The sequence below is a fragment of the Manis pentadactyla genome, chromosome 1 (genome assembly GCF_030020395.1).
Source record: "Manis pentadactyla isolate mManPen7 chromosome 1, mManPen7.hap1, whole genome shotgun sequence".
NCBI lineage: Eukaryota > Metazoa > Chordata > Mammalia > Pholidota > Manidae > Manis > Manis pentadactyla.
In genome coordinates, this window is record NC_080019.1 from 186085077 (window position 1) to 186112556 (window position 27480).

A 27480-nucleotide genomic window follows, 5' to 3' on the forward strand; every position below is an offset into this window, starting at 1 on the left:
TAGCTGGCACTGAGACAGAGACCATGGGTATAGACAGAGCAGGTTCAGGGCCTCCAGAAGAAAAACAGGATAATGACTGTCAGAACAATGTAACAATGTGCAGAGAAACTCCTACAAAACTCTGTGGTAAACATTAAGCAAAGTCAGGGTCACAAAGATTCTTTGGGATAGAAACACCAAATTAGGAATATAGGCAATTTTCAGTGGCACTGGCTAAAACAAAAAGACAGCATTCAGGCTGGGACCAATAACAGCTAAACACCTCAGTTAAACCTAAAGGTAAAAGTCCCTAGACAACGCCCAGCCACGGACTCTCTTGTCCCCTCTGTGCTCTCACCTTGTCTCTAAATAAAAGCCTCTCCCTTGCTTTCCTACCTTGAGAGCTTGCAAAGTTCATCCTCCCACTCTAAGAACAAGACCTCCGGCATCAGCATTTACTGGAAGGGGCGCCCGCGCGCCCAGGCCGGGAGAGCAGGCCGCCGCCGCCCGGCCCCCAGCGCCCGGGGCTCCCTCCGCCCGCGCCGCACGGCGGGACCCAGGCCAAGCCCGCACAGCACCCGCTGTGGCGCGGCTCTTCCCTCCGCATTGCCCCAAGCCCGTTATCTCCCAAAGCCGCCCCTTCACCCAGGCCCTTCCTTAACCACTATCCCCTTAAACCCGTTTTCAAAAAAGGATTGAAAACTCCTTATGTATTTTAGGGGCAATCAAGAAAGACAAAGTTTAAACGGAAGGGAGGAAAGTGCGAGCTGTGCAACCCCAGGCACAGGGGGCAGCGGGAGAAGAGGACGTGGGGCCAGAGGCTCGGCGCGAGGCCCACCCCGGCGGGGTCCAAGTCCCCGGGACGGAGGGGAGCGGGGCGGGGCGGGGAAAGTCCCGCGGCGGGGCGGGGCGGGGCGCCGGGAGGGCCGCCTGGGAGCGGCCGAGCGGGGCTCCGAGGCCCGAGCGCCGCCGCCGCCGCCGCTGCTCGGGGAGAGGCGGGCCCACGCCCAGCGCGCGCCATGGCCGCCGAGGCGGCGACGTGAGCGGCTCGGAAGACCCCGCGCTGGGGCCGGGCCGCGCGCAGAGCTGCCGCCGCGCCTGCGGGGCCGGGAGCCCCGGCCATGCGGCCGCCGCGACTGCTCGTTCTGCTGCTCCCGCTGCTGGGCGGCTGCACGGCCGCGGCGCCTCCGGCGGGTAAGCTGGGCCTGGGCCCCCGAGCGGGGCGGAGACGCCGACGCAGCGGCCGGGAGTCCGCGAGTGGATGGGTCCTTCGGGGAGCCCAGACGGTGGGGTGCGCGGGGTGGCCGCCGGCAGCTGTAGAGGATGGTGGTGGGGGCGCCCTCAGTGGTGGAGGCGACCGGCGGGGAACTCCGGGCAGTCCCCGGGAAGCTGCTGGCAGCCCGGAGAGGCCGCGCCCCTGCGGGCGTGCTGGCCCCTGGGAGCCGTCCCAGAACGGAGACCCTCACGATGTCCTGGAGTGAATCTGGACCCACTGCTGCCCCATCCCACGCCGCCGCACCCTGACGCCGAGTGCAGCCCCCGCCTCCTAGATTCTCTAAATTAACAAAGAAAATCCGAAGCCAGGGCACGAAAGAGGGCCGCCTCTGCTGGCCACAGAGTCTTCATCCTGGCCCGACTGTGAACACAGCCCCTGCCTGGCGTGCCCGCCCCAGCAGCCTGAGCTGGAAGAGGAGCCCAGGCCCTCCTTGCAGCTCCGTGCCATGGAGTTGCGCCACCGGCAGCCACCCAGTTTTGGCCGGAGTGTGTTTCATAGTGGGTGTGAAATCGTGTGAAACCCAGCCCCGCAGGATGGTCAGTTCCCCAGAATCCGATGGAAGGGCTTTAGCACTCAGGACAGAATGCAGAAATGTCTGCGCCCCCAGTTTGGCGGGCGCCAGGGGGTCAGCTGAAACAGACTTTTATTCCCAGCTCTGTTCTCACCCAGACAGCCCTGACTTCCTTCCCAACCAGACGGCTCAGCATCCTTCTTCCTCCGACACTAGCTGGCCATACTTATGAACCAATAGAAAAACTAAAAGAAAAGGGAAAAAAAGAACTCAGTGACAGAGGTGTAGGTAGGAGAGCATTCTTTCTGTGTATGTATATGTGTTTGCATTTTGCTGAGTTCTTTCTCAGGGAGAGACTGATAACATAGGTTAGGTAGTAGCATTTAAAAGCTTCAAGAATTTAGAACTTTCCTCCCATTTGAAGTCTCAAGGTGGTGTGAGGTTTGTTTCTTCTACCACCATTACTTGCAAAGGCCCCTAAATTCCACAGTTCCCGAATTAGGGGAGCCTTGCCTATGGGGATGTGTGCTACCGGTTAAATGGCTGTTTTCCCATGGGAGTAGGACAGATTTGAATCCTGACTCTGTTCCTCCCCAGCTTCAAGTCTTGAGTAACCAGTGTGTGCCCTCTCCTTGGGCTTCATTCAGATGAGATGTGGTCATTGACAGCATTTTGCTAATTGCCCAAACTGGGTGCTTGGCAAGTGGTGGTACTTTATAGGGCTGCTCCTGACTAGTGGTGTTCTGTGAATTGTTTGTGACTTGCTACGAGTGCAGAGGTTGAGGAAAGTATTTACAAACTTTGCAATTGGACATTGCCCTCTAGTAATTATCTTTTATTGTTATCTACAAATGTTTGGGTCTGTGTGGTGCATTGAAATAAACCAGTTCTTCACCAGAGATACTTTGAAAAGCTGTGCCACATTTTATTAATCTCTATTTTTATAACTAATTGAAATTTTTTCATAATAAACAGTTTAAAAATTAACTCACTTTAAGAGAAACTCTATTAGCCAAAACACAAAGTAAAAATATTAATGATTATATAGTAATCAAGTAATAGAAAATTTTCCACACTTTGCCATAGTTACCAAGTGACCTTCAATAATAATGAAATTGCTTTTATGGTAGAGGGAAAAAAATAAAAGAGTATTGGAAACAAGTTTTTAAAAGGAAGGCTTGAAACACCTACCATGTAGAGTTATGAGGATAACTATATAAAAGATTGGACTTGCTCCAATTTGTGGTGTGTGGAGGGAAAAGTTTACTGCTTCCCTTCTGGTCTGCTTTGGCTGGTTTAATAATTAAGTTGACGTGAGATAGATTAACAGGAGAAAAATGAATTTCGTATGTATAGGAACTTATAAAAATAGGAGACTCAAAGGAATGAGCAAAGCAGGTAGTTTTTATACCTGTTAGATTAAGAAATAATTATTTGTGAAGATTGCACCAAAGGAAGAGGTTTGGGCTTGTTGAAGCGAACCGTTGAAGAAGTCAAAGTCTGTTCATGCATCATTCTGGGCCTTGAGTTCCCCATCTCTGGGAACAAGAATGGCTTTTACCTGCCTGGTGTAAGAAGGGTACCTTCACGTGGGAAATGTACTTCCTGCTTTGAAGGGGGATGAAGGAGAGTCAGAGTCTCTTAACTAATTTAAAAAAATCAACATGCCAGCGTGGCCTGTTTTGGGGTGGCATATTTTGTTCCCCTTCAGTAGTGATGCTTTGAGTAGTGGCCAGTTGCTTTAGGTAGAAAACTAACCCACAGCCCTAAGGTGCCGTAAGTCACCTGACTCTTTTTAAATTTCACTACCTGAGTGTTGAAGAATTAAGACTTCTATATGTAATTGTATTTGTCATCATTTTCCAGTGGATTGGATATGTACTTGTGACACAGAATTTTATTACCATGATTTTGCTGACTTGAATATCCAAAGCTTGTAATGTGCTTGGAGACCGCAGAGAAAGATGGCAAATCCCCACAACATAAAACCACCACCAGTGAATGTACATTAAGTAACTCTGTTTGTCCATAATCTCAACGGTTGAAACTACTGGGTAGCTGGAATGTTTGTGGGCAAACTCTAAGTGATAGTAATAGTTACCATCATCAGGCCACTCTTCTAGGTCAGGCAGGATACTGAGTGCTAAGATTAAGTACCTTCTCTTAATTTTCTCAACCATTTTTTTGAAGTAGGTTATAGCTCCACTTACTCCCAAGGAAACATAACCTATGTAGGAAGAGGTCTAGGTAAATAAGTTGATGTCCATTATTTACTAAAGAGAGCAACTTCCAGGTTATGGCTGAGGATTCAGGGAATAATTTTATTGACTTCTTGCCTGCGGGTTGTTGGAGGTAGGGTCATTGATGTTCATCATAATACCCCATCGTGGAAAGGGTCTTCATTTGTCAAGATGAATTGGTAATTTGAATGTTAATTGTACTTTATTTTATTATCTGTGTGTGATGTGTGTAACCAAACTATGCTTTGAAGACCTGGGTAACCTATTCTTAAATTTATGTATAAAGTCTTAAATGCCGGGATCCAGAGTGGACCTGACCTGAGGTGGTGGGTTGAAGCAGGAAGGCGGAGTAGGAGGATCTGTGGCTGTGAGGTGCACGAGGACACATGTCATACAGGGGACACCTAGGTTATCTGTTCTTACCATGAGTAGTTTATGAATCCTTGCCCCAAAGACCGTGGAGAAGGAATGTAGAGTGGGCTTTGTATACCCAGCTTGGGACTGGGAGCTTTTATCTTGTAGGAGCTGGGGTGTCATTAAAGCCCTGGTGTCCACCCTCGGGGACTGTATTAGTTTCCTATTGTTGCTGTAACAAATCACCACCAATTTAGAACCTTAAAACAACACAGATTTATTTCTCACAGTTCTGGAGGTTAGGCGTCTGATGCTGATTTCACTGGGCCAAAGTCAAGGTGTCCGAAGGGACGGACGTGTTCCTTTTGGAGATTCTGGGGGGATCATTTCCTTGCCTTTTCCAGCTTCCAGAGAAAGACCCTTGCGATGACACTGGATCCACCTAGATATTCCAGGGTCGTCTCCCTGTATTAAGGTCTTCTGATTAGGAATCTAAGTTTCATCTGCCACTGTAGTTCCCCTTTGCCTTATAATCTGATGTATTCACAGGACACAGACATCTTTGGGGGCCATTATTCTGCCTACAGCAGGGTCATACCGTTGAGTGCAGTGCCCGGCACTGGGCTGGGTGCCCTGCTGGTTGTCACCAGGGGCTGGGGCTGGGTGACTGGTTGCTGCTTACCGCCTGCAGAAGTCATTCATGGGGAATCAGGACCACCGGAAACGGTCACATCTTAAAAATCACACGTAGCCAGCAGCGTCTGGTTTGCCTCTCATTGTGGTCTTGCATTTCCCCTCCCTACAGCTCTGGGAGAGAAAGCACCATTTTCACTATTCAGGAAGAAACCGAGGTGCAGGTGGGGTCTCGGAAGGATCTGTGGCCAGAGGTGGCAGGATCAGGATTCCAGCCGAAGGGTTTGGTCCATAAATTCTGTTCTCTTCCCGCTAAGCCTTTGTCACCACTGTTGACAAGAGGAGCCATGGCCCTAAATACCTGGGCTCTTAGAGCCATTCAGAGGAGCCCCACGGCCCAGAGCTGTCCATGCACTCCCTGCCCCAGCAGACACCAGGGAAAAGGGAGGACATGAACATAAAGCACAGAAGGGACAAGGGAGTTGGAGCTCTGCGGGGTCTCAAGTGGGTGAGTGCAGCCCACAGGACGAGAAATCAGCCCCAGCGTCTCTGAAGGAGAGCAGGCCGCTGGGCTGCGGGCCAGTCAGGCACCAAATCCTGTACTCTCCCAGGCCCTGGGGATGAAACAGTCCCAAGTTCAACACCGCCAGCCTTCCTGGAACTCAGCGCTCTCGTGCCTGGGGGATGCTGTTGGTAAGCTGCTAGAAGAGGCAAGGATCGTGTGGTGCTCACACTGTCCTCAGCCCTGCACATACAGGTAAACTTGTTCTCATAGCAACGCTTTGAAGTCTGTACTGCTATCATTCCCACCTTACAGAAGAGATCACTGAGGCACAGAAGTTAAGCAACCTGCCCAAGGGCCCACAGGGAGTGTGCAGCTTTGAACCCAGGCCGTCTAGTTCTGGCATCTGTGCTCCTATAACCCCCGTGGAGTAAACAGAGGCCTCAGGTGGTGGAGAAGCACCATGGGGAAAAGTCAGGTGCCATAGGGAGTCCCCCGTACTCGACATTTTATGCAGGAAACCACTCTGATGAGGAGGCACCTGAGCAGAGACCTTAAGAGGTCGGGGAGAAAGCTATAGCATAGCAGAAAGAAGGTTCCAGGGAAAGGGAGCAGCAGGGCAAGGCAGGTGGGAGTGAGCCAGAGCAAAGAGGCGGCACGGGGGCTGGACGCTACAGGGGGTAATGTGGAAGGACAGGCTTTCGGAGCAGTGCATGGGGGCTGTCCTGGGGCAGGTGTTAACGAGTGGGCAGTCTTCGGTACCTCGCTTCGGTACCTAAAGTCTAAGTTCTATGACTTGTTTTCTTCTCTGAATTTGGTGAGACGGGATTCCAAGAAACTCAAATATAAGAACAAAACTGCTCTCCTCTCTCTCACGCCTCAGTAAAACGGAAGCTGAAGGACGTGGAAGGCTCATCTGGATGCTCCAACTTTTACGGGGACGCTTTCTTCTGGGACACATGTCGGGTGGAGCTCTTCCCTCACGCTGAGCGCTCGGTGTTTCCTTCCATAGCTGCATGTTTGGGCTGGGGAGGTGGGGGGCCAGTGGAAGGATGGAGGGAGAGGAAATTCCTGCTGGCATCTCTGCAGAGATGGGGAGACAGTGAAGGGGCACTGTGGCAGGCAAATGAAGGTCCCCAAAGAGGACCCCGTCCTAGGCCTCAGAACCTGTGACTATGTTGATTTCCATGGCAAATGGGACGTGGCAGGTGTGATAAAGGATCCCAAGATGGGGAGATGATCCTGGGTCGCTTGGCTCCATGAGCCCAGTGTAATCACAAGGTTCCGTGAAGGATGGACAAGGGAGGCAGGAATCCGAACCAGAGAGCTGGCAGCATGGGAGGGATCCGCCCAGCATTGCTGGGGGAGAGGCCATGAGCCAAAAAATGTGAGCAGCTTCAAGAAGCTGGAGAAGACAAGAAACTGTTTCTTCCGGAAGGAACGAGCTCTGCTGACACTCTGACTTTAGCCCAGTGAGGCCTGTTTCAAACAACTCTGGTTGTTTTAAGACACTAAATTTGGGGTGATTTATTTCAGCATCAATAGGAAACTAATATGGTCTGTGAAAGGAGGTCTCTGAGATTCTTTGATGGGTGCCCAGCCCGCACCCGGTGCTCACCCCTGGGGTACTGCACAGCTTCCCAGAAGCAGGCCTGCCATTCTCAGCTCAGTCTGGAGATGTGCTGGGCCGCGGCAGCCCCAACAAGCCAGATGGGCTGCCCCGGAGAGCCGCCTGCTGCGTGCTGGCTCTTGTCTGCCTGCCTCTGGCCCTGGCTTCCGTGAGGCCCGGTATGAATTGGGAGAGGGTTGGTTAGCTGTGAATAAAGATCTGGAACAAAGGTCAGCTCAGGTTCGCCGCTGGGGAGGTGGGGGGCCAGTGGAAGGATGGAGGGAGAGGAAATTCCTGCTGGCATCTCTGCAGAGATGGGGAGACAGTGAAGGGGCACTGTGGCAGGCAAATGAAGGTCCCCAAAGAGGACCCCGTCCTAGGCCTCAGAACCTGTGACTATGTTGATTTCCATGGCAAATGGGACGTGGCAAATGGGACGTGGAGATAATGGACATTCTGTAAGTAAACGAGTGGCCACAGGCTTCTGGTAATGCCTCTCAGAACAGCTGGCAGGAGGGGCTGTAGGCTCAGCTGGGCTCTGTTCTTCAAGAGTGGATGCGTTTACTGAAAAAATGTGGTTTGAATTTCCTGCTTTGAATTCTGGAACCGTGTGTTTTTTCAAACTTTTCTTTCCACCTTCTGGGTGTTTCTCATTAATCTTTCAATCTCAGAGACACCCTCATCATTATGAGGTTTTCTGTGTAGAGATAAGTCTCCCACGCTTGCAGCCTGTAGCCTGGTGCTGTGCCGCATCTGCCCAGGTGCAGTGGGGTTGTGCTTCCAGGTCGCCCCAGGGAGGGAGCGTACTGCTGGTGCTTCCCTGGAGGATGTGTTATTTTGTTGTTTGTAGTTCTCAAACTTCAATGTGCATAAGAATCACTGGGAAGCATGTTGAAAATGCAGATTTCCCAGTCTGGGTTGGGTACCTCAATGCTTGTGATACTGGGTGCCCTTGAAAAACACAGCAGTGACCAAGCCCACAGACAGGCCTCACCCTCCCGTGCGCCTTTAGGCTTTGCAAGTTGGTTTGGAGTGTCTGTGTGTTGGTGGAGGTTTACCAAAACTCCCTTGGTACCACATCTGGGGCTAATGCCTGTCACATGGCCACCAGTTTCATCTACAGCACTCCCTTATGGGGTGCACTGTTCTTTGTCCCTCATTCCTGAAGAAGCACCCCCGGCTGGAGCGTTCACCTGCCCAGTCACGGATGCACACTAGCGGGAGAACAGGCATGCCGGTTGGGCCCGGCTCCCATGCCCAGGCCCTCCTCCTAAGAACTGGAACCTGCAGGTGGAAAGGTGGCCCCAAACTCCCCTTTTCCCATGCTGTGCCACAGCACCACCGTTACTCAGAGGCGAGAGGCCGGGAGGGACCTGCCTGGACAGAGCTCCACTTGGTAGGAATGGTTGGGTGGCATGCACTGAAATGTTTTTGTAATCGACTTTTCTCCTTTTGACCCTCCCTTTCGCTCCCACCTCTCCCTCCTTCTCTTATCCTCTCTGTCCCTTTCAAGACCCTCTTTCGCAGCTGCCTGCTCCACAGAACCCGAAGATTCACCTGTATAATGCTGAGCAGGTTCTGAGTTGGGAGCCGGTGTCCCTGAGCAATGACACGAGGCTGGTGGTCTACCAGGTGCAGTTTAAATAGTAAGCTGGATCTTTCTGTTGACGTCCTTCCTGGGAGTGGCAGGGGAGTTGTTATGGACTCGGGGACCAGCTGCTTGTTCTTGCCACTTGGCCACTTGGCAAGAACATAAGCAGATGCATGGGAACAAGATATTTCACTTGTACTTTTAAAATCCCTAGGGACGGAGATTTCACAACCTTCCATGACCCGAAGACTTAGGTGACACTGGCTGCCAGAGAACGCCTGGCCCCATGGCTTTGAAGCTTGGTAGAAGCTTTTTCTCTCCTTGGTTTCACGAGAAGGTTGTACGAAAGGGCTTCCTGTCTTGAAAGGACAGGAGGCAGCTTTCAGTCTCCACCTTCTTCGGGTTTAACAATCTGGGTTATTTAACTTTCTAGGCCAAATGTGGCCTGAGAAGGAATTTATTCCTTTAATTACAGGTAGTTCTCAGTTTCTAAGTGGCTTTTCCATTTTGTGTATCATTCTGGCCCTCTTCGACCTGTCACCCCCTTTTCCAGCTGTGTGGCAGTGTGCCATCCCTTGATTTGCAGTATAAACACTTACAGAAAGAAGAAAGGCAAAATTCAAGGCCTCCATTGTTACTTGTTTACCTTGTTACATAGGTGAATTGAAGACTAAGTTAAAATTATTGACTGAGGCATTTTGCATCACTAATTCAACAAAATGTGAAGATGTGGTAATGCTCAGTGCTTGAGGGAATGTGGCTGATGGATACTGTGCTGGATCAGGATTAATTATACAACCTCTAGAGAAGTAATTCTGTACATTAGAGTCATGGAAATGTCCATGTACTTTTACCCTAAGCAGATAATACAACTCCCCTTCCATTAGAAAAAGAGAAATAAGCCACTTACATAAAGATAAACATTGAAGTGTATATTCATGTCCATCTGCAGAAAAATGGCAATTCGTGTCATGTTAACTTGTAGGTGAACATTGGCAACCACAGAAAGGGGTAATTATGTCTGATCTGGTAGCAGTTACAACTGTGTAAAATTAAAAATGTCACTATGGTCAAGAACAGGTAGGGAACCTGGGAAAATTACAACAGTTAATTTGTTAGAGGAGTGGGTTCCCAGTGGCTTCCCAGGGTTCTTTTCATCTTTAAATCTCCATTGTAACAATATTTGCTTAATACTAGATTCTAAACTGGGGTTTGGGGATTGTCTCTGAATCACATTGATCTGTTCCTCAAAGTAACCATAAATTACAAGCATGATAATCTGTAATCAGTCTACCAGTCTATGAGGCCCAGATAGTTGCTTTGTGAGGCCCGTGCAAAATGAAAGTGCAGGGCCCTTTGCTCAAAAATTACCAAGAAATTTAATAAGGGGACAGAGGAGCATCAAATCAAGTGCCCTCCTGAGAGCAGGGCTTCTGGCCACTGCACAGGACACATGTCCAGAAGCTGGCCCTCCTCAGCATTTAGAAAGCATAATGTCCTAGAACTAAACAAAATTTCAGTAAGAGGAAGTCACAGCTGATGTATTAACTAGCATGCGTTAGCCTTGAATGAGCTGGGAAGTACATTTGTGGGTTGACAAATATTAGAAATATTTTGTAAAAGCCTTTGACAGTTTCATATCAGAGAGTAACTTGTTTCCCTTTGTTTTCCTTTAGGAAAGCATTCTGTAGATATTTTTTCAGGAGAGAGGTTGGCTTTGGTAAAAGAAACAAAAGATGAGGCAATTGTGAATGTCCCTGTTTGGAAAAGTTGAGAGGTCACTAGAAGCCCAAAGCACATCTGATTGTGTTTCTTTTCCAGTTGTACATTTGATGATAGAAGAGGGCCTTGGTTTCTATACTTTTACGTAGTTGGGACATTTTGGTTATATTCCATAATTTAATTTTGAGGCTTGTGGGACTTAAAAACATTCCACTTTGGTTCTCCACATAAAACATTACTGGAATTGTAAATGAAGGTGCCACTCTGTGTTTTGACAGTCACAGTAGCAGAGCCAAAATTACATAGACCACTTTGTAGGAAAATCTAGTTTAATTTGGGCATGGCAGAGATTGTAGCCTACCAGCTGTGTTTGACCCACAGTATTTAAATTTTTTTTTTTTCTGTTTGTGCCAACATGAAAAAATCTGGAATTTCACTTAGGAAAGAAAAAAAAAGAACTCAGTTTCTGGTTTTCTTTGAAAACATAGGCAGTCAGGCAGCAGGCCCCTTTCTAGGTCATCCCCCTACCCCACTGCCTCCCAGCCCTGCCTTCTTAAAACATTTTTTTAATTTCATTTTTTTCTGATTTTAATAGCAACAATTGTTTTAATAGAAAACTTGGAAAACTAAGAAAAGTAGAAAGAATAAAGTTAAAACGACCTAAGAGTCTATAGTCCAAGAATAGCCACTATTCTCATTTTAGCATGTTTCTCTCTAAACTTTTTCCTGAATGTATGCATTTGCTTGCAAATGTGCCTGTGTGTAAAACTGAAACTAGTTAACTAGAGTTATATTTTTGGGTCCTGCTTTTTTTTTTTGCTTTTAACTTAATGCAATTAAGTGTGTGAGAATTTGTTTTCAAATATCTAGCTCTTTGTAAACATTTTTATTGCATGTTTTTTACTATATGATGCATCACACATGATGTATTTAATTTTTCACCAATCCCAGGTCTAGGTAGTTGACAGTTTCTGACTGTTATATAAGTAGTGTCCTCATACATAAATCATCTCTGATTGTTTTCTTACATATCTAGAAGAACTGCTGGGTTAAAGGGGGATGAACTTACTGTTTTGGGAAGTGATCTAACAGAAGATAAATAGTGAAATCATTAGTTGCCCAGGTGTTTAACAAATAACTTAACCTGGTGCTTACTAGTCCACCAGGCCTCCCCTCTCATGACGAGGGTTGCTTTCAAACATTGTGGACATTGTGAAGAGTCAGGACAACTTTCTGGGTGAGGTTCAGATTGAGGAGAGCCCTGGGCGAGAGGCTGTGAGTCTGGCGATGGGCGGTGTCCTGCTCTTGAAGCCATGTTCATTTCATTATTCATTTAAATGGGGCCAATGTCTCTTATTTTTACCCACTGCAAATAGATGGGGAGGCAGCACTCCAAACACAGCTTTCTCTCCTACTCTTCCTTCCCCCAAAACTGCTGACCTTTGTGTGTCAGCTGTCATTTAAATTTGAACCCCTTTTTTGAGGAACGTTTCTAAAAAGTAATTCTGAGAAAGGGGCAAATTTGGAGGAGATGGAAGGACATGGAACATGGGTGGCCAGTTCCCTCATGAATCAGGGAATGAGCCTTTGAAATGTGAGGGGCCTTTTGCCCGAGTTTAACAGCTGGAATTGGTGGGGAGAAGGTTAGTGTATCTTTAAGTGTCTGTCAAACTTAAATCACCCCTTCTGAAGCATACCCCCCGTCTGAGACGGGTGCCTGTGGTGTGGGATCCCTCTCCCATCAGGGTCTGTGACCCCAGCACTTGCTGGCATCTGAGCATGGCAGGCATCTGCTATGGAAGCCCTGGCCACACATCTGGAAGGGGCTTTCATTTTGTCATTCATCACGTGAACGGAAGAGAGGTCTGCAGTCAGGTCGCAGGTAGAAGTGCATGTGGCGTGTGAAGGCTGGTGGCAGTGAGTGCAGCCTCATGTCTTCTGTGTCCCTGGACCTTGCTTTCTAGGCCAGAGTTGCTTTCTAGGCCAGGGCACAGACTGTCCCCCACTGAGACGTCTAGCAGACACCTCCCTGGCTTTTCTCAAATCCATCACCTGAGGACGGAAGTCATAGCAGGGAACTAGTGTCCCACGTGGGGGTGTGGCATTGAGACTCTGGGAAATGCATTGTCACAAGGATGTGTGGCCTTGTGTTTGGTAGGTTTTTTATAAGGGCAAGGCAAAACTTTTAAAATAGGTAGCTGTGGGGTTTGTTTGAATGCAGTATTATTCGTAAGACACAGGCTACAGAGGCTGAGTTCGAAGCATTAAAATCAGTTGTGGGATAGAATAGGAGAAAATATTTGTAAACCATATATCTGATAAGGGACTTATATCTAGAGTATATAAAGAACTCTTATAACTCAACAATTAGAAGACAACAAGCCAATTAAACTACAGACAAAGGATTTGAGTGTACAGTTTTGCAAAGAAGATATACAAATGGCCAGTGAACACATGAAAGATGCTTACCTCATTAGTCATCAGGAAAATGCAAATCAAAACTACACTGAGATACCACAGCTTACCCATTAGAATGGCTAAAATAAAAAAAGATCTGGAGAAGCTGGAGCCCTCATACCTTGTGGGTGGAATATAAAGTAGTGCAGCCACTTAGGAAAATGGTTAAAAATGGAGTTACCATAGGACCCAGCAATTCCACTCCTTGGTATATACCCCTGACACTTGAAAACATATGTCTACACAAAACGTGCATGTGAATATTCTCAGCATTATTCAAAGTAGGAAAAGAGGGAGAACATCCTGAGTCCATCAACATGTGAATGGATAAATAAAATGTGGTATATCCATACAGTAGAAGATCAGTCAGCAACAAAAAGGAATGAAGTAATGGGACATGCTATAGCATGTTTCTTGCTTGAAAACATGCTAAGGGAAACACACTAAATGAAAGTTGCTAATCACAAAGGCCACACGGTTTATGATCCCATTGATATGAAATATACAGAATAGGCAAATCCATAGAGACGGCAAGTAGATTAATAGTTGCCTGGGGCTTAAGGAGTGACTGCTAATAAGTACGAGATTTCTTTTTGGGATAACGAAAATGTTCTAAAGTTGACTTGTGGTGATGGTTGAACAATTCTGTGAGTAGACTGCAAGCCATGGGATCATACTCTTTAAATGGGTGACTTGTGTGTTACGTGAATTATATCTCAGTAAAGCTGCTTTTTGAAAACAGCTCTAGGGAAACTTATCCGTGGTAGGAGGTAGAATTCCATGAAGTGAAATGCTTTTGTCCTTTCCAGCTCCATCAGCAGCAGGTGGTATGACGTCAGTGTTGATGACATCGGGGTGAACTGTATGAACCTCACCACAACCATGTGTAACTTCACCCCAACCAGCCTCTCAAAGGGGTTCCCACCGCATTTCAACGTCTCTTTACGTGTTCGAGCTAAGCTGGGAGACCTGGTTTCTGCCTGGCTCACAGTGCCATGGTTCCAGTATTGTCGGAATGGTAAGAGAACTTCCTACTATCAGAATGGTATAAGATTTCCTTTATAGTTTTCAGGTTTTCTTCACTTTCCCTTCACTGAACAGTCTTGACTCCATGCACCTCAGTGCTGCCTCTCACCCTAAATAACCAGCCAACAGGTGGGCATGATGGACAAACCCAAGTGCTGACCATGGAGGCTGGTGCAAGGGGAGTATGATTTGCTGGACCAAGGGTTGGCAAACTATAGCCTTCAAGCCAAATCCGACCCGCCAACCTGTTTTTGTAAATAAAGTTTTATTAGAACACAGTTCCACCATCTTTTAATGTGTTGTCAATGGCTGCTTTCATGCTGCAACAGTACAGTTAAGTACATACAATGGATTATCTGGCCTTCAAAGCCGAAATTTGCTCTGGTACTTTACTGAAAAAATGTGCCAACCTCTGTGCCAGATGGGATAGTAGCATATTGATCACTGATCACCCTTACATGTTCTGGCACAATTTCTTCTATGTTTAAGAGAGACTTTAATTCAGCTTTGAACCGTGCCTGGCACATCATCGATATTCAGTAGAGATTGGTTGAATGACTAAATGAACAAATATCCCAGATACCGGAAGGGGGCATGAGAATCATCAGATACTAGCGTGTATGTTTGTTGCTCAGTGATTCACTCCTCACATGGTCAGGTGTGCCCAATGTTTTTTAGTGTCTAGTTTATGCAAACACAAAGTCCAGAATTTACTGGACTCCTAATTCAAACAAACTGAAGTTTAAGACAGTTGAGGAAATGGGATCACTGTCTACACATTTGATGATTTCTTAAGCAGTTATTATAATGGTATTTTATTTATGTTTTTTTGAAAAAGGGGTGGGTCTTTTAGAAATACATACTAGAATATTTACAGATGAAATGACATGATGTCTGAGATGCATTCAAAATGACCCAGACTGGGGAGGGGCAAAGACAAGGTGAATGGGCATAGGAGGAACAAACCTGGCCATGACTTGATGTCGATTTCAAGTTGGGTGATGAATACATGAGCCTTGGTTATGGTCATCTCTCTACTTTCTATGTGTTTGAGATTTTCTGTAGCAGGATGCTAAGAAAAAACATCAGTGGTTTGTGCTGGGTGATGTGGGGATGCAAAGTGAAGGCAGCGCCACCTGAAGACCTACTTTGGGCAGGTCATTTGTCCTTGAGTATAGGACTCACGTGAGCTGTGAAGTGTCACCCAAGTAGGAATTAGTTAAAAAACACCACCACCACCCATAGTAATGGTGGTTACCAGACACTGTCCAGGAGAGATGGGATGGTAGCAGAAGCAGGTCATGTGAAAGTCGTTGGTCTGGTGTCAGCCTCCGCTGTTGCCTGTCCGCCCAGCCTGAGCTGGGCAGCGACATCCTCGGTCACTGGCTGGGTCGTCGTTCTCTGCCTCCTCACTTGTAAAGTGTGAGGCAGTGGTGTTATTAAATCCCACGGCTGCTGTCACCACTTGAGGTGGAGCTGGGGTGAGTAACCAGTGTGAAGACAGCTCACCAAGTGCTTGAGGATGGAAGGATGAGATGGCTGAAGGGGGCAGGCCGCACTCAGATCTGGGGTCCCATCGCAGCTCTGCCACTTCCTGGCTGTTACTCGGGGAACGTAGTCTACCTCTGGAAAATGGGATAACCTCCTGTGGTGCCACCTAGATCTGTGTGGACACATGTGAAGTCCCCAGTGCCTGGTTCCTAGTAATCTCAGTTCACAGAAGCTGCTCTCAACAGTTACCCACAGTTCCTGCAGTGTACTGCGAGATGGCAGACTGCTCACCCCTCGGGGGGCAGGCTGATCAAGTTGGTGTTGGATCTCAGGTCCAGGACTGGCTTCTTCAGAAGGGCAGGTCTTTCAGCGCTGACCTTTCAGTGAATAAGTGATTCATCATGGCTGGCTCCCCTGCCCACGCCCGTGTGTACGTTACAGAAAAGTCTAGAGAATATGGCCCATGTTGGTGAGAGGCCTGCTGGCGGCTGCACCCTGCCGGTCAGCATGTCTCAGGCACGTAGCTGTGAGAAGGAGAGGCCAAGGACATGTGTGCCAGCATCTGTGAGCAGGTGTAAATGGAGCTGGCTACCACCTGAGGCCAGTCCGCTAGCACTGCTCTGGCTGGCAGTGGGCCAGGCCCAGTGTGTCTCTGTGTGGACTTAATTCCTACACCAGCACAAATGAGGTCTGAGGGCACAGGTGCGAACCCTGTAGGTACCTGTTACCTCTGCACAGAGAGAAACGTAGGCAGACCCTGTGCCTGACCCTCGTCAAGGGGAGCCTGGGGAAGAGCAGAATGTAAGGGAAATACAGCCTGGCTGTCATGAACATGTAACTGTTCACAGAGGTATGATCATCTGAGTGTCTAAAATGTACAGAAACAGGCCTCTTAGAACTTGTGGGACCCAACCTGTACTTTGATCTAAGTTCCTTTGGTTAATTACACAGTTATAATGCTTACTTGATAAAGGCCGTAACCTTTCATCTACAGCATATCACGAGACAGTCCTTCACAGTCCTGTGAATTATATGAAACGCCTTAACAAATAGACTTAACTGGTAGTATTTCTCAGTTATTATGTTTAAACACAGTATTACAGTAATATAGGACATATATATTTAAAGGTTTCTAAACATCACTTTTTATATAATTATATGCATAGTATACATATGTATATATAGAGAGAGAGAGATGTGTAGTACAATATAAATATATATATTCAGCAGGTAAGGGCTAACAAAATCTTTTCCCCCGCTGCATGAAAGTGTGATCTTGGTAACCTTCCAGCTGTGTTCCCTGGGAAACTTGACAGAAGTGGCTTGTCAACTGCGTTACTAAGCAGCGTTGCTTACAGTCAGAATGACCCTGCATTGGTGAACTGCATCTCAACTGGGACAACCTTAATACCTGCCGGGAAGCAGTGACAGGCCTTGCTGCATGTAGTGATTCTTGTAACTCGGCATGTCCCCTGCGGGGACTCTGGGAACTTCCTGTGTAGTTGTTATAAGAGATTCAGCTCTTGTGGCTTTTAAGCTAGGGAGGCTCGTGTACCTGCCCCTCATGGGTCTTGGTTCTTGTACCTGAGCCATGTCCCAGGGGGCCAGGGAGACTCACTCTCAGCTGCCACGGGGACTGCCTCGAGGACCCCTCCTTCCACTGAAGGCAAGAGGCCCCTGGTGCTGCACTCTGGCCCTGCCAGGCTTCCTGCCCCATAGCCTTCCAAGCAAATCCTGTGCCCAGGGCAGTCTCTGTTGGGCTTGTGCGCCTAAACGCAACCTCGCTGCTTTTATGAATGTGTATGTATGTATGTAAGCATGTGTGTGTACATGCTGTGTGTGGTTATATTATTGGGCTATATGTAATGTGTGTGTATATACATGTACTATATGGGTGTATATGTTTATATGTATATCTGAGTCTTGTTTGTGATCTTATTGCAGTTACCATCGGGCCTCCAGGGAACATCTGGGTGACCCCCAGAGAAGGCTCCCTCATCGTCAGGCTCTCCTCTCCCTTCAGCATCGAGGCCTCCATGGCCACTTTTTTGTATTGTGTCCATTACTGGGAAAAAACAGGAAGACAACAGGCAAGAGCATTTTTCTTCCTTGTTTTGATTTTGTTTTCTTTGGAATTTCTGATATAGCAAAAAAAAAAAAGGTAAACTTTAAAATGGACAAGGAGAGCAAATATGCCTGTATCTCCTCCGAGTCTGAGACCCAAGCTGGTTTTGAGGCCTCCTCTTCAAGCCTGTGCTACTCCTCACTGTGTGGAGACTTGCCTTCTAGCAGGTGGGTCTGAAAGGCCCCTCTCTGCCATCACGTCGTTCCCATTGTTGGGGTCCAGAATTTGCTGGTATTCATGGTGCCTTTGCCACACTCTGAAGTTTGGAGAAGGTTCTGGTGGGCCTATTCCTATAAGAAATCCAGCACCACAGTCTTCAGGGTTTAGCTCTGTACATTTCTCTGGTCTGCACGGTCTGCAAACAGGGCATAGGGAACAGGTGGAGAGTCAACTGGAAAGAGAGAGGGCGCTCTAGGGAGAAGGGCCAGTAGGTCCGAGAAAGCCCAGTACATTTGGAGACCTGCGAGTGCTTGGATCTCTCAGAAAGGAAGGCCACGTAAGGAGTGGGTAGGGCCAGTCATACGGCTGACAAAGGTAGGCCAGACCACAGGGGCCTGGACAGCCCTCTGTAGCACAAGAAGAAAATGGTGGTATTTAATCATCTCCAGTGTCTGATCATCCAGGCTGCATATAATGAGGTTTTATGATCTGTGTAAACTTCATGATTTCCTAAATTCAGCATTATTATCATTTTTTTGTTTTTCATTTTCCAGTTTTATTGAAATATAATTAACATACATCACTGTAAATTTAATGTGTATAGCATAATGCTTTGACTTGCATATATTCTGAAATGATTATAACTTTTTATAATAGTAAAGAGCTTACGTTTATTGAGATCTTTCTTTGTGTCTGGCTGGGCCAGGCATTTTAGATACATCATCTCATTTAATCTTCACACTGGCCTGTTTTTCAGGGAAGGAAACCAAGTGGTTAAGTCACTTGCCCAAGATCAGCAGCTGACAGGTGCAGAGAACCTGAGGGTCCATGCTCTGATGCATAGCTTTTCTCCCATGTAGCTAATATTTGTATTTTCTTTTGGTTTCTTTATGGTGAGTCTAAAAACCTTGGGGAATGCAAAACTAACTGAAGAAGAGACTCTTAGCATATAGGGAAGAAGGAAGTAATCATTTCCCTAAATCAGAGGTCAAAGTCTAGTCAACTGGAATTAGAGGCCTGAAAGAATCCAGAAGGGATCCCCATTTACCCCTTTCAACATAGCATGTATACTTTGGACTTCCATGAACAAAAGATTCTAGGACCTAAATGTTTCTGAAAGCCACCAATATGATCTCCAGCCTAGCCATGAATCTGTTCATCAGGGGTCCCCAAGACCAACCCCTAGATTTATTCAAAGACTCACAGGACTTGACATATACTCATGGCTATGAGTCATTACAGAGAAAGGACATAAAATCAGCAAAGGGAAGAGGCACATGGGGCAAAGTCCAGAGGAACCCAAACACAAGCTTCCAAGAATCCTCTCCTGCTAGACTCCCAAAGGACACACTTAATTCCCCCAACCACAACTGTGACATGTGAGATGTTGTCGGCCAGGGAAGCTCCTTAGAGACTCAGTGCTCAGGATTTCTGCTCAGGGCTGGACACACAGGCACCTTCTCCCTGCATGAAGCAGAATTCCAGACTCCTAGACAGAGACATTGCATCTTCATATGGCTCACCAGTTTTCACAGAGAAAATTTTTCCACTGCAAGCCAGTGACTCTTTAAAAACAGATTCTCCTTATTCTGTGGTTATTGGGCTAACTATGAATTTAAGGAAACTTTGGCAACCATGGATGGCAACCATGGAAGCAGCTTGACCTTGTCTGTGTGGGTAATTTACATGCGTGGTTGTTGATGTTTCTTACATAGGTTAAAGGCCCTTTCAGGAGCAACTCCATTGTGTTGAATGATTTAAAACCCTTAAGAGTGTACTGTTTACAAGTCAAGGCACAGCTGTTTTGGACAATTGAAAACATCTCTAGATCTGGACATTTAAGCAACATATCTTGCTACGAAACAACAGCAGATGGTAACATAGGCCTTCTTATGTCCTTTCTCTGCTGGGAGAGGAATCCACCTGGAATAGTGAAATCGGAGGTTGCTTATTAGGTGAAGGGTGGTGGGAGTGGGGAGATGCAGAGGGGGGGGACGAGAAGAGAGGGCATAAGCAGCTCCTGCTGAGATCTACAGTAGCAAGAGCCGCCTGACAACTGAGGCTCTATTTTAGGATTGCCTTCACTAGCTGTTGGTGAGCATCCGGGGCTGGGGAGGGGGGGGAGAATCTATCCATTTTACTGGGATGTGGGCGCTGTTTAAGCAGTTGGCAGATGAAAATTATCCAATGTTTGTATTGTGTGCGGGACAGTCATCTTGTTCACTTTCATGTTGCCTTTTTAGCCTCTACCAAGCTTCAGCAAGTCATCCTGATCGCCGTGGTGACCTTTCTGTTACTTTTGGCCCTGGCAGGGGCCTGTCTCTCCCTGGTCCTGAAGTACAGAGGCCTGGTTAAATACTGGTTTCACTCCCCACCAAGCATCCCGTTACAAATAGAAGAGGTATGTGTGCACACATCTAGATGGGTGACGTGTCAGCAAATGGCCCCATGGCAACATCTAAGCGTATAGCAGTGGACAAAGTCATAGACACAGAAATTTGAGTTAGAAGTGGTACAGAGCCCTGTATATACCTATTTTCATAGTCACATTCTTCACAAAAGCCAAAAGGAAGATGTGAAAGGTGGAATCACCCCAAGTGTCCATTGATGGATGAGTGGACAAATAAAATGTGGCTTGTCCATACAACAGAATATTATTCAGCCTTTAAAAAGTTGGTTCTGACACCTGCTACAACATGTATGAACCTTGAGAGACATTATGCTAAGTGAAATAAGAGGACAAATCCTGAATGATGCCACTCATATGAGATAATTAGATTAGTTAGAATCATAGAGATACAAAGTGGAATGATGGCTGCTGGTGTTGCCTAGAGGGGATGGGGACTTAAGTGTTTAATGGGGACAGAGTTTCCCTTTTGCGAAATGAAAAAGTCCTAGAGATGGATGGTGGCAATGGCAACGGTTACACAATCATGTGATTGTACCAAATGCCACTGATCTGATCTGTACACTTAAAAATGGTTAAGATGCTAAATTTCATGTTTTGCGTATTTTATCACAGATTTTTTTTTTTTAAGGTGTTGAAGTTAGTGAACATGGCCTGGCCAAGAGATTGGCTGCATTAGGTCCTCTCCCAAGCCAGCACATTAACCGTATGCTTTTTGGAGAAGGCCCCAGTGGAGCCTGGCTGGAGGGTGCAAAGGCAGTAGAGACAGCATTCAAGACATGAGCTTTGGGTCAGACAGTGAGCCCATCGGCGGATTCTTAAACACACCCAGAGCTGTGAGCACAGGCCTCACATACCAGGTGCTCACTGACTGTTGCTAGTATTTTAAAAGAAAAAAATGGAATGGGTCATGTAGAAAGTCTTCTTTTCTTGCCCATTGCCAGCCCCCTGAAGCTCTGTGAGGCAGCCAGGCCCCCTGAGGACACAGTCAGGACATTCTTGGGATCAGAAGTGTGTTGATAGAAGAATATTTTAAAGCATTGCTTCTGTAGGCTTATTAGAAGAATATTTTAAAGCATTGCTTCTGTAGGCTTATTCTCTGGTGAAATCTGGATAAAGGTACTGAAAGGACAATCCCATTCTGTTCCATATAGAATGAATAGTGGTAGATGAGGTTGATGTCTGTAAAGACAGAGGTGCTTCTAGAAAGTGTGTAGTCACTTAATTTCCTTTCTCTGACGCAAGGTGTTTATAGAACACAGACATTATACAAATTTTGTGTTAGATTCCCAAGGAGAACCTTCATACAAATACAGCATCATCCCCCTTCTCTGAGCATCTAAAATAGTCAAACTCATAGAAGCAGAGAGTAGTGGTTTCCAGGGCCAGGGGGAGGTGGAAACAGGATTTGCTGTTAATGGGCATAAACTTCCAGGTCTGACGATGAATGAGTTCTAGAGGTCTGCTGTGCATCATGCCCCTGGTTGGTATGGTATTGTGCGCTTAAAAATTCCCTAAGAGGGTAGAACTCCTCTTACAGGTTCTTACCACACACACAAAAAAACCTTCCCTGGTTATTCTCACCACAGAAGAGCAGCTCTCAGCCAGTCTCAGCATTTTACTTGCATTAATAATCTCGCTGTGACAACAGAACTATCAGCGGGGCCCCAGGAAGTAAATTTACCACTAGATTCTCCTTTGGGGCTTAAATCTAAAATATATAGTCTTTCAGTCCACTTTCCAGAGAAAGTGTGAAAAATACAGTACACATCAAAGGGATCTGAAGTTACATGAGAACAATGAATCACATCTCACTTATTTTTTCGAGGTTTCACAAATGCACATGATTCATCTACGTCCCTCTTTCACCCAGCCCGCCCTAAGTGGCCTCAAGGGTCGGCATTTCCAAGAGCCAGGCGCTGGGTTCTTGGAACTTGGTTTGGTGGCTAAGCCTAAAGCCAGGGAGGAGGAAAAGGAAAGGGAGGCTGTCACCCGTCCCTTTCCACGGAGTACCGTGCTTTCTGGCCCCTCAGGGCTGCACTGGCTGTCGCTGACTGCTTGGCGTAGGCTGTGTGAGATAGAAAGAACCAGTGGGGGAGTGGCTGAGAACAGTGCTCGAGAACTTTCTCTTTTTCACCCCTTGGGGGAGAATGAGAAGACCCATTTCCATCATCAGCTGAAAGGTTAGAACTCCAGAGACACATTAGGGTTAGTACTGTTAGGTTTAATACTCCACAAGCAAGCTTGCTTTCCAGCCCGAGTCCTGCCCTTTCGCAGCTTTGGAGTATTACTTCGGCTGGATTTGTGAGGGCAGAAAGGGTGTTCAAGTTCTCTTGTTTCATTGGCGGACAGAATAGAAAGTTAAACCTGAATAAAATATGATTGTGCCAACCAAAACTGAGAATTGTTAACTCGTCAGCTAATGATGATGTTGGTTTTCAACCTCTTCAAGTATTTGAAGAACCCGGCTCAGCCTATCCTAGAGGCCTTGGATAAAGACAGCTCCCCGAAGGACGATGCCTGGGACTCTGTGTCCATCGTTTCCCTTCCAGAGAAGGAGAGAGATGTTCTCCAAAGCACTTTGACCCAAAGCACTGGTCCAGTCCAGCAGCCCGTGGGAAGAGGACTCTGAGCCAGTGAAGCTGCTGTCTTGTTGGGACCTCACGGAGCCCAGGACTCCATGTCGCTGTTGCAAAAAGACCCATTGGTGCCTGGGGGGAGACAGTGGGTCTCATGGGTGAGACAAGCTTTTTTATTTTTTCCCCAAAACTAAAATTTTCTAAATCATACATGTTTCTAGAATGATTCTACAGAGATAGCCCAGCAAAATTAAGATTTCTCTTGAACACTAAAAAAGCACATCATTGTTTGTTAGCAAAACGGCTCCAGCACGCCTCTGATATTTTGTTCAGTATTGGTTGGACAGGCAGTCTGGAGACCCGGTCCTTGCCTTGACTCTGGCAGGTCACATAACCTGTTCCAGCCTGTCCCAACAAGGGACACTGAGCCTACACGTCCAGCCTCCCAGCTTAAAATGTGATTAATCCTGTAAATATCTTCTTTGTAATTTAAGGAGTTTTTTTCAAACTAGAAATAAAAGACTGTAAAATTAACTTTTTAAAAATATGTGAACTTTTTCCTCTCTACTTTGCCTTCTTTATTTTGACCTATCTTCTGCAGTTTCAACTTTGTAAAATTATGATCTCTAAACTTGTTTTCTGAACACCCAGTGGAGCTCCCGAGGCCTCACGGTCACTCAGCAGGCACTATCTATGTGTGTCCCTGATACCTCGGAAAGGCACAGAGGGATTTTCGGAAGCTACATTAGCACCTTGCATGCATGTGGTGAGTCCCCTGCATGGACCAGGGCAGGCGCTCAGCTAATGGACAGTAGTGATACCCGCTGGGCGTGCAAGTCTAATGATTATTTCAAGTATTGAAGGGCACTTTTGTTCAGAGGATATAGATTAAAAGCCTTTAGGAAATGGATGTGTTTCTTCACCCCCAACACACACACACACACACACACACAAAGTCAGCTTTAGAGAGGCCGGTTTTTCACTCCCAACACACACACACACACACACACACACACACACACACACACACGCCGGTTTTTCACTCCCAACACACACACACACACACACACACACACACACACACACACACACGCCGGTTTTTCACTCCCAACACACACACACACACACACACGCCGGTTTTTCACTCCCAACACACACACACACACACACACACACACACACACACACCCACCCATGGCTGCAAGGCCCCTACGGGCAACTTAACCTTGACAATGAGAAGAGGGGATGCGGAGTATGGGCATATGAAGCTTCTTGCACTAGTTGATGGAACCACCTTCTCTCGCTTGGGGCTATGCCACTGGTGAGGAACTGGCTCTTGGGCTCACCCTCTAACCAGGTATCAGGTGTCCTGCCGTCCAGAGTGACAGGAGATAAAAGGACACCCACCCGCAGCCCCCACCCCCTCGGGCCCTCTCATGAGACGTTCATGTCAGGAGGTGCACCTCCAGCCAGGACAGGCTTGGAGGAAGAGCTAGTAGATGGGATTGTTATCACCTACCTCAGGGCATTTAGGGGGCTTAGGATAGCAGGGCTTCCCTGTTGGGTCATGGGGTGAAGCCCCACGAGGAGGGGACGAAGATGTACAAAGCAGAAGCGAGCAGGGTAATAGCTGGAACCCAGCGGAAAGGGAGTGGCTAGTTGGGGACCAGCAGACTGGCCTTGGGACCAGATCCAATAAGGGTGGACTGGGTTCGGGGCAGAGTGGGTCCAGTGTCCTGGGGCAGGAAGGCACTGGGGCTCAGACCCTTAAAGTCCTTTCTTAGTTGAAGGCAGCGGCTTAAGTTGGTGACAGACCCAGAGCCGGCATGTCCAGGCACCACTCCGGGGCCAGGCCCTCCAGGGTTACTGCCTTACAGGGAGGGGCTGCCACGAACACCAAATGTGGGCCCCCTGACCACCCTCACGCAGTGAACACCCTGAGTAGGGGTGGGGCTGGCCTGTCATCTAGGGGGAAGAGCAGGAATTGTTTCATCGGGAGTATTTTCTAAAAAAACACTTCTAGTATGTAAAATAAATGACTAATCAATGGCATTAATACTTAATGCTCATTTGGGAATCCAATTTCTAGTCAAGCTAAGTACATAATCATAAAATGTTTGGGTTTGGAAGCAGTCTTATAAATCATCTATAACAGAGCTGCAAACCATGTTCCAAATGCAGCCTGCTCCCTGTTTTTGTGGCCTGAAAAGTAGAAATAGATTTTACATCTTTAAATGGTTGAGAAAATATCAGAAGAATAATATTTCATCTCATATGAAAAGTATATGAAATTGAAATTTCAGCATCCATAAACTTTTATTGGAACCCAGTAATGCTTGTCCTTTCCTCTGTCATCTATGGCTGCTTTTGCGTGGCAAGGCAGAACTGAGTGGTTGCAACAGAGGCTGTATGCTTACAAAGCCTAAAATATTCACTACGTGGCTCTTCACAAAAAAAGTTTAATGACCCCTGATGGAGACAAGGAAGTGCTCAGTGCAGAGAAAGAGAAAACACCCACTCCCGTTATTTAGGTTTCTACAGTTACAGAAGGTCCCTACAAAACCCCATTTGGCACTGAGATGATTGATTCAGGGGTCACATATTACATGGAAGGAGAGGAATTTAATTCTTGCATGTGTTCAATAGAGCACATTATGGACTGTGTACTAGGAAGGCTGGATAGAGTTCAGGAGTGTGCACGTCAATGGAGGAGAGTAGGCCCACTCCCCTGCTAACCTGTAAGATGCCTTTGTGAATTAGACAAAGACATCCATCTTTCAAGACCCTTCCCATTCATGTGACAGGAATTTTCTTACTGGTTTCCCCTGGGCCGCACTATGCATAGCGCCCCCTGGCGTTCTTCAGTGCTCAACCGTGCAGACCGCGGTCGGGACAGCGGCGCCCCCGGGGAAGGGGACGGCGGGGCGAGCCCTGGGCTCTGGAAGGAGCCGAGGTCAGTAGGGTGAGGGGCGGGTGGGAGGCGGGTGGGGGACGGAGGCCCCAGGGCAGGAGCTGGACGCCGGGTGGGGGCAGAGAAGAAGACTCTCTCCGTATCCATAGGACACACACAAAAAGCCACTGCTACCATCTCCCCCAGATCATGTGGGCGGGGGCAGCTGCTCGGTTCCTAGCTGGCGCTTGGGGCATCGGCCTTTGTGACTTTTATTTCACTTACAATCTCTTATCTCCGTCCACAATGTTAATGTTCCTGAACTGTGTAATTTTGCGCCTCTTGATACTGGAAAACAACTAAGTATCTCTTTGACGTGCCCTAGGGCCCTCGAAAACAAATTTGCCATTTGCCAAACAGCCTGCATCTTAGCTGAGAACATCCTAAACTGTCCTGTTTAGTGAGAGCGGAAGTCCACCCAGGCACTTCGCAGGAGGCAGGCAGACCTCCCTGGCCTTCCATGCTGCGCACAGGCCCCTCAGGAAGCCGGGAGGGCTCTCTAACCGGCACATAGCAGAAGGGGCTGCTTTCTTGCTCCCAGGTGAGGGGAGCCATCTGGCTGCACAGAGAGGGCAGGGAAGCTGGTCCACGTGGGTGCTAGTGCCTGGGCCCTTGGAGCAGCACCTTGCTCGGGAGGGCGCTGGTCAGTGCAATTCGCAGCACTCTAAAAGCCCTAAGCACAACACTGCCTAAAATTTCCTAGGGTAGAAATAAAGGCAATTATTAAATTACTTTTATTGGGCCCCCAGTTATTAAAAAATGGTAGGCCCTCAAGGTTTCTTTACATACATACCCCTAGTAAAAGCATGAAATCACTTGCAAAAGGTATTTTTTCCTTGCAATTAAAGATATTTTTCCTTGTAATTGAACAGAGGTATGACTAATAATTTATAATGAATATGAACATGGATTAGATGTTCATTTTTGCATTCAAGTGAACAGGACGATTTGATATAGACTCTGGGAGTGTGTTTTGGGAAGTGTGGGAAGTGTGTTTTGTAGCTCAAAGTGTAAGTGAAGACCTTGGCCCTTAAAGAGCTGACAAGTCCAGGTAGTGCCCTGAGGTAAAGGGCCTGCCTGGCACAAAATTAAATTAATCAATTAAACCGATATGTTCCTTGACTAGTTCCTTTCTGAAATGTTGCTCTGAACCTTAATACGACTGTTTGCACCTTCAAGTGTCCCCTAAACGTCTCAAGTGGCCTGCCCCATGCTCCTACTGAAAGCTGTGCACAGCAGTTAAAAAGAAAGACACAGGCCCAACATGGGGTCACTTCAGCTAGGCCAAGTCACCAACCAGGCTGAATACCTACCTTAATTGCAGCTTCAACCTCCCCCCAGAAATGTAGTCAGTGAGGAATTTTCTGGTCAGTGTTGATAAGATTAATGTCACCTACAGCCTCTCCATCCCCATGGAAGATGAAGTCAGCCACCTAATGAGATCCTGATCCTTGCCGCCTCCCACCACACATCACGCTAGAACGTGTCTAGCACAATCCTTTAGGACACCAACTAAATGTATCCATGCCACGTCACTTAATGTATTGATAAATGTACCCTCTTCTCTGTACATATCCTCTGCTGTAGAAAAAGAAATTAAGATGTCTCCAAATGAAGGGGCTTTGAAGCAGTTTACCAAAACTCCCAGGTTATTTCACTGGCCATAATCCTCAGTAACACTATGAATAAACTGTCTTTTTTAAACAGAAGAGTTGTGTTGATTTCAGTCCACAGCACCCATAGTCAGAGCTACACATATTTGCATAGGTTATGTGCTGCACAACTGTAGGGGTGCCATATACACAACACAGATGTACATCACAATTGCTAATAATCCTGATTTATAAGCCACTGAAGTTCCAAAAATAA

General features: G+C 47.1%; 1 protein-coding gene across 1 annotated transcript; it reads left to right on the top strand.

Annotated features, from left to right (window-relative positions):
- The first annotated feature begins 949 nt into the window (after positions 1-949).
- On the top strand, positions 950-23195 carry IFNGR2 (interferon gamma receptor 2). The gene is made up of 7 exons (XM_036880244.2): positions 950-1173; positions 8618-8750; positions 13684-13892; positions 17336-17481; positions 19391-19550; positions 19919-20076; positions 22535-23195. The coding sequence occupies exons 1-7, from the start codon at positions 1101-1103 to the stop codon at positions 22712-22714; spliced, it is 1059 nt and encodes a 352-aa protein (XP_036736139.2). The 5' UTR covers positions 950-1100; the 3' UTR covers positions 22715-23195.
- Positions 23196-27480: the final 4285 nt, after the last annotated feature.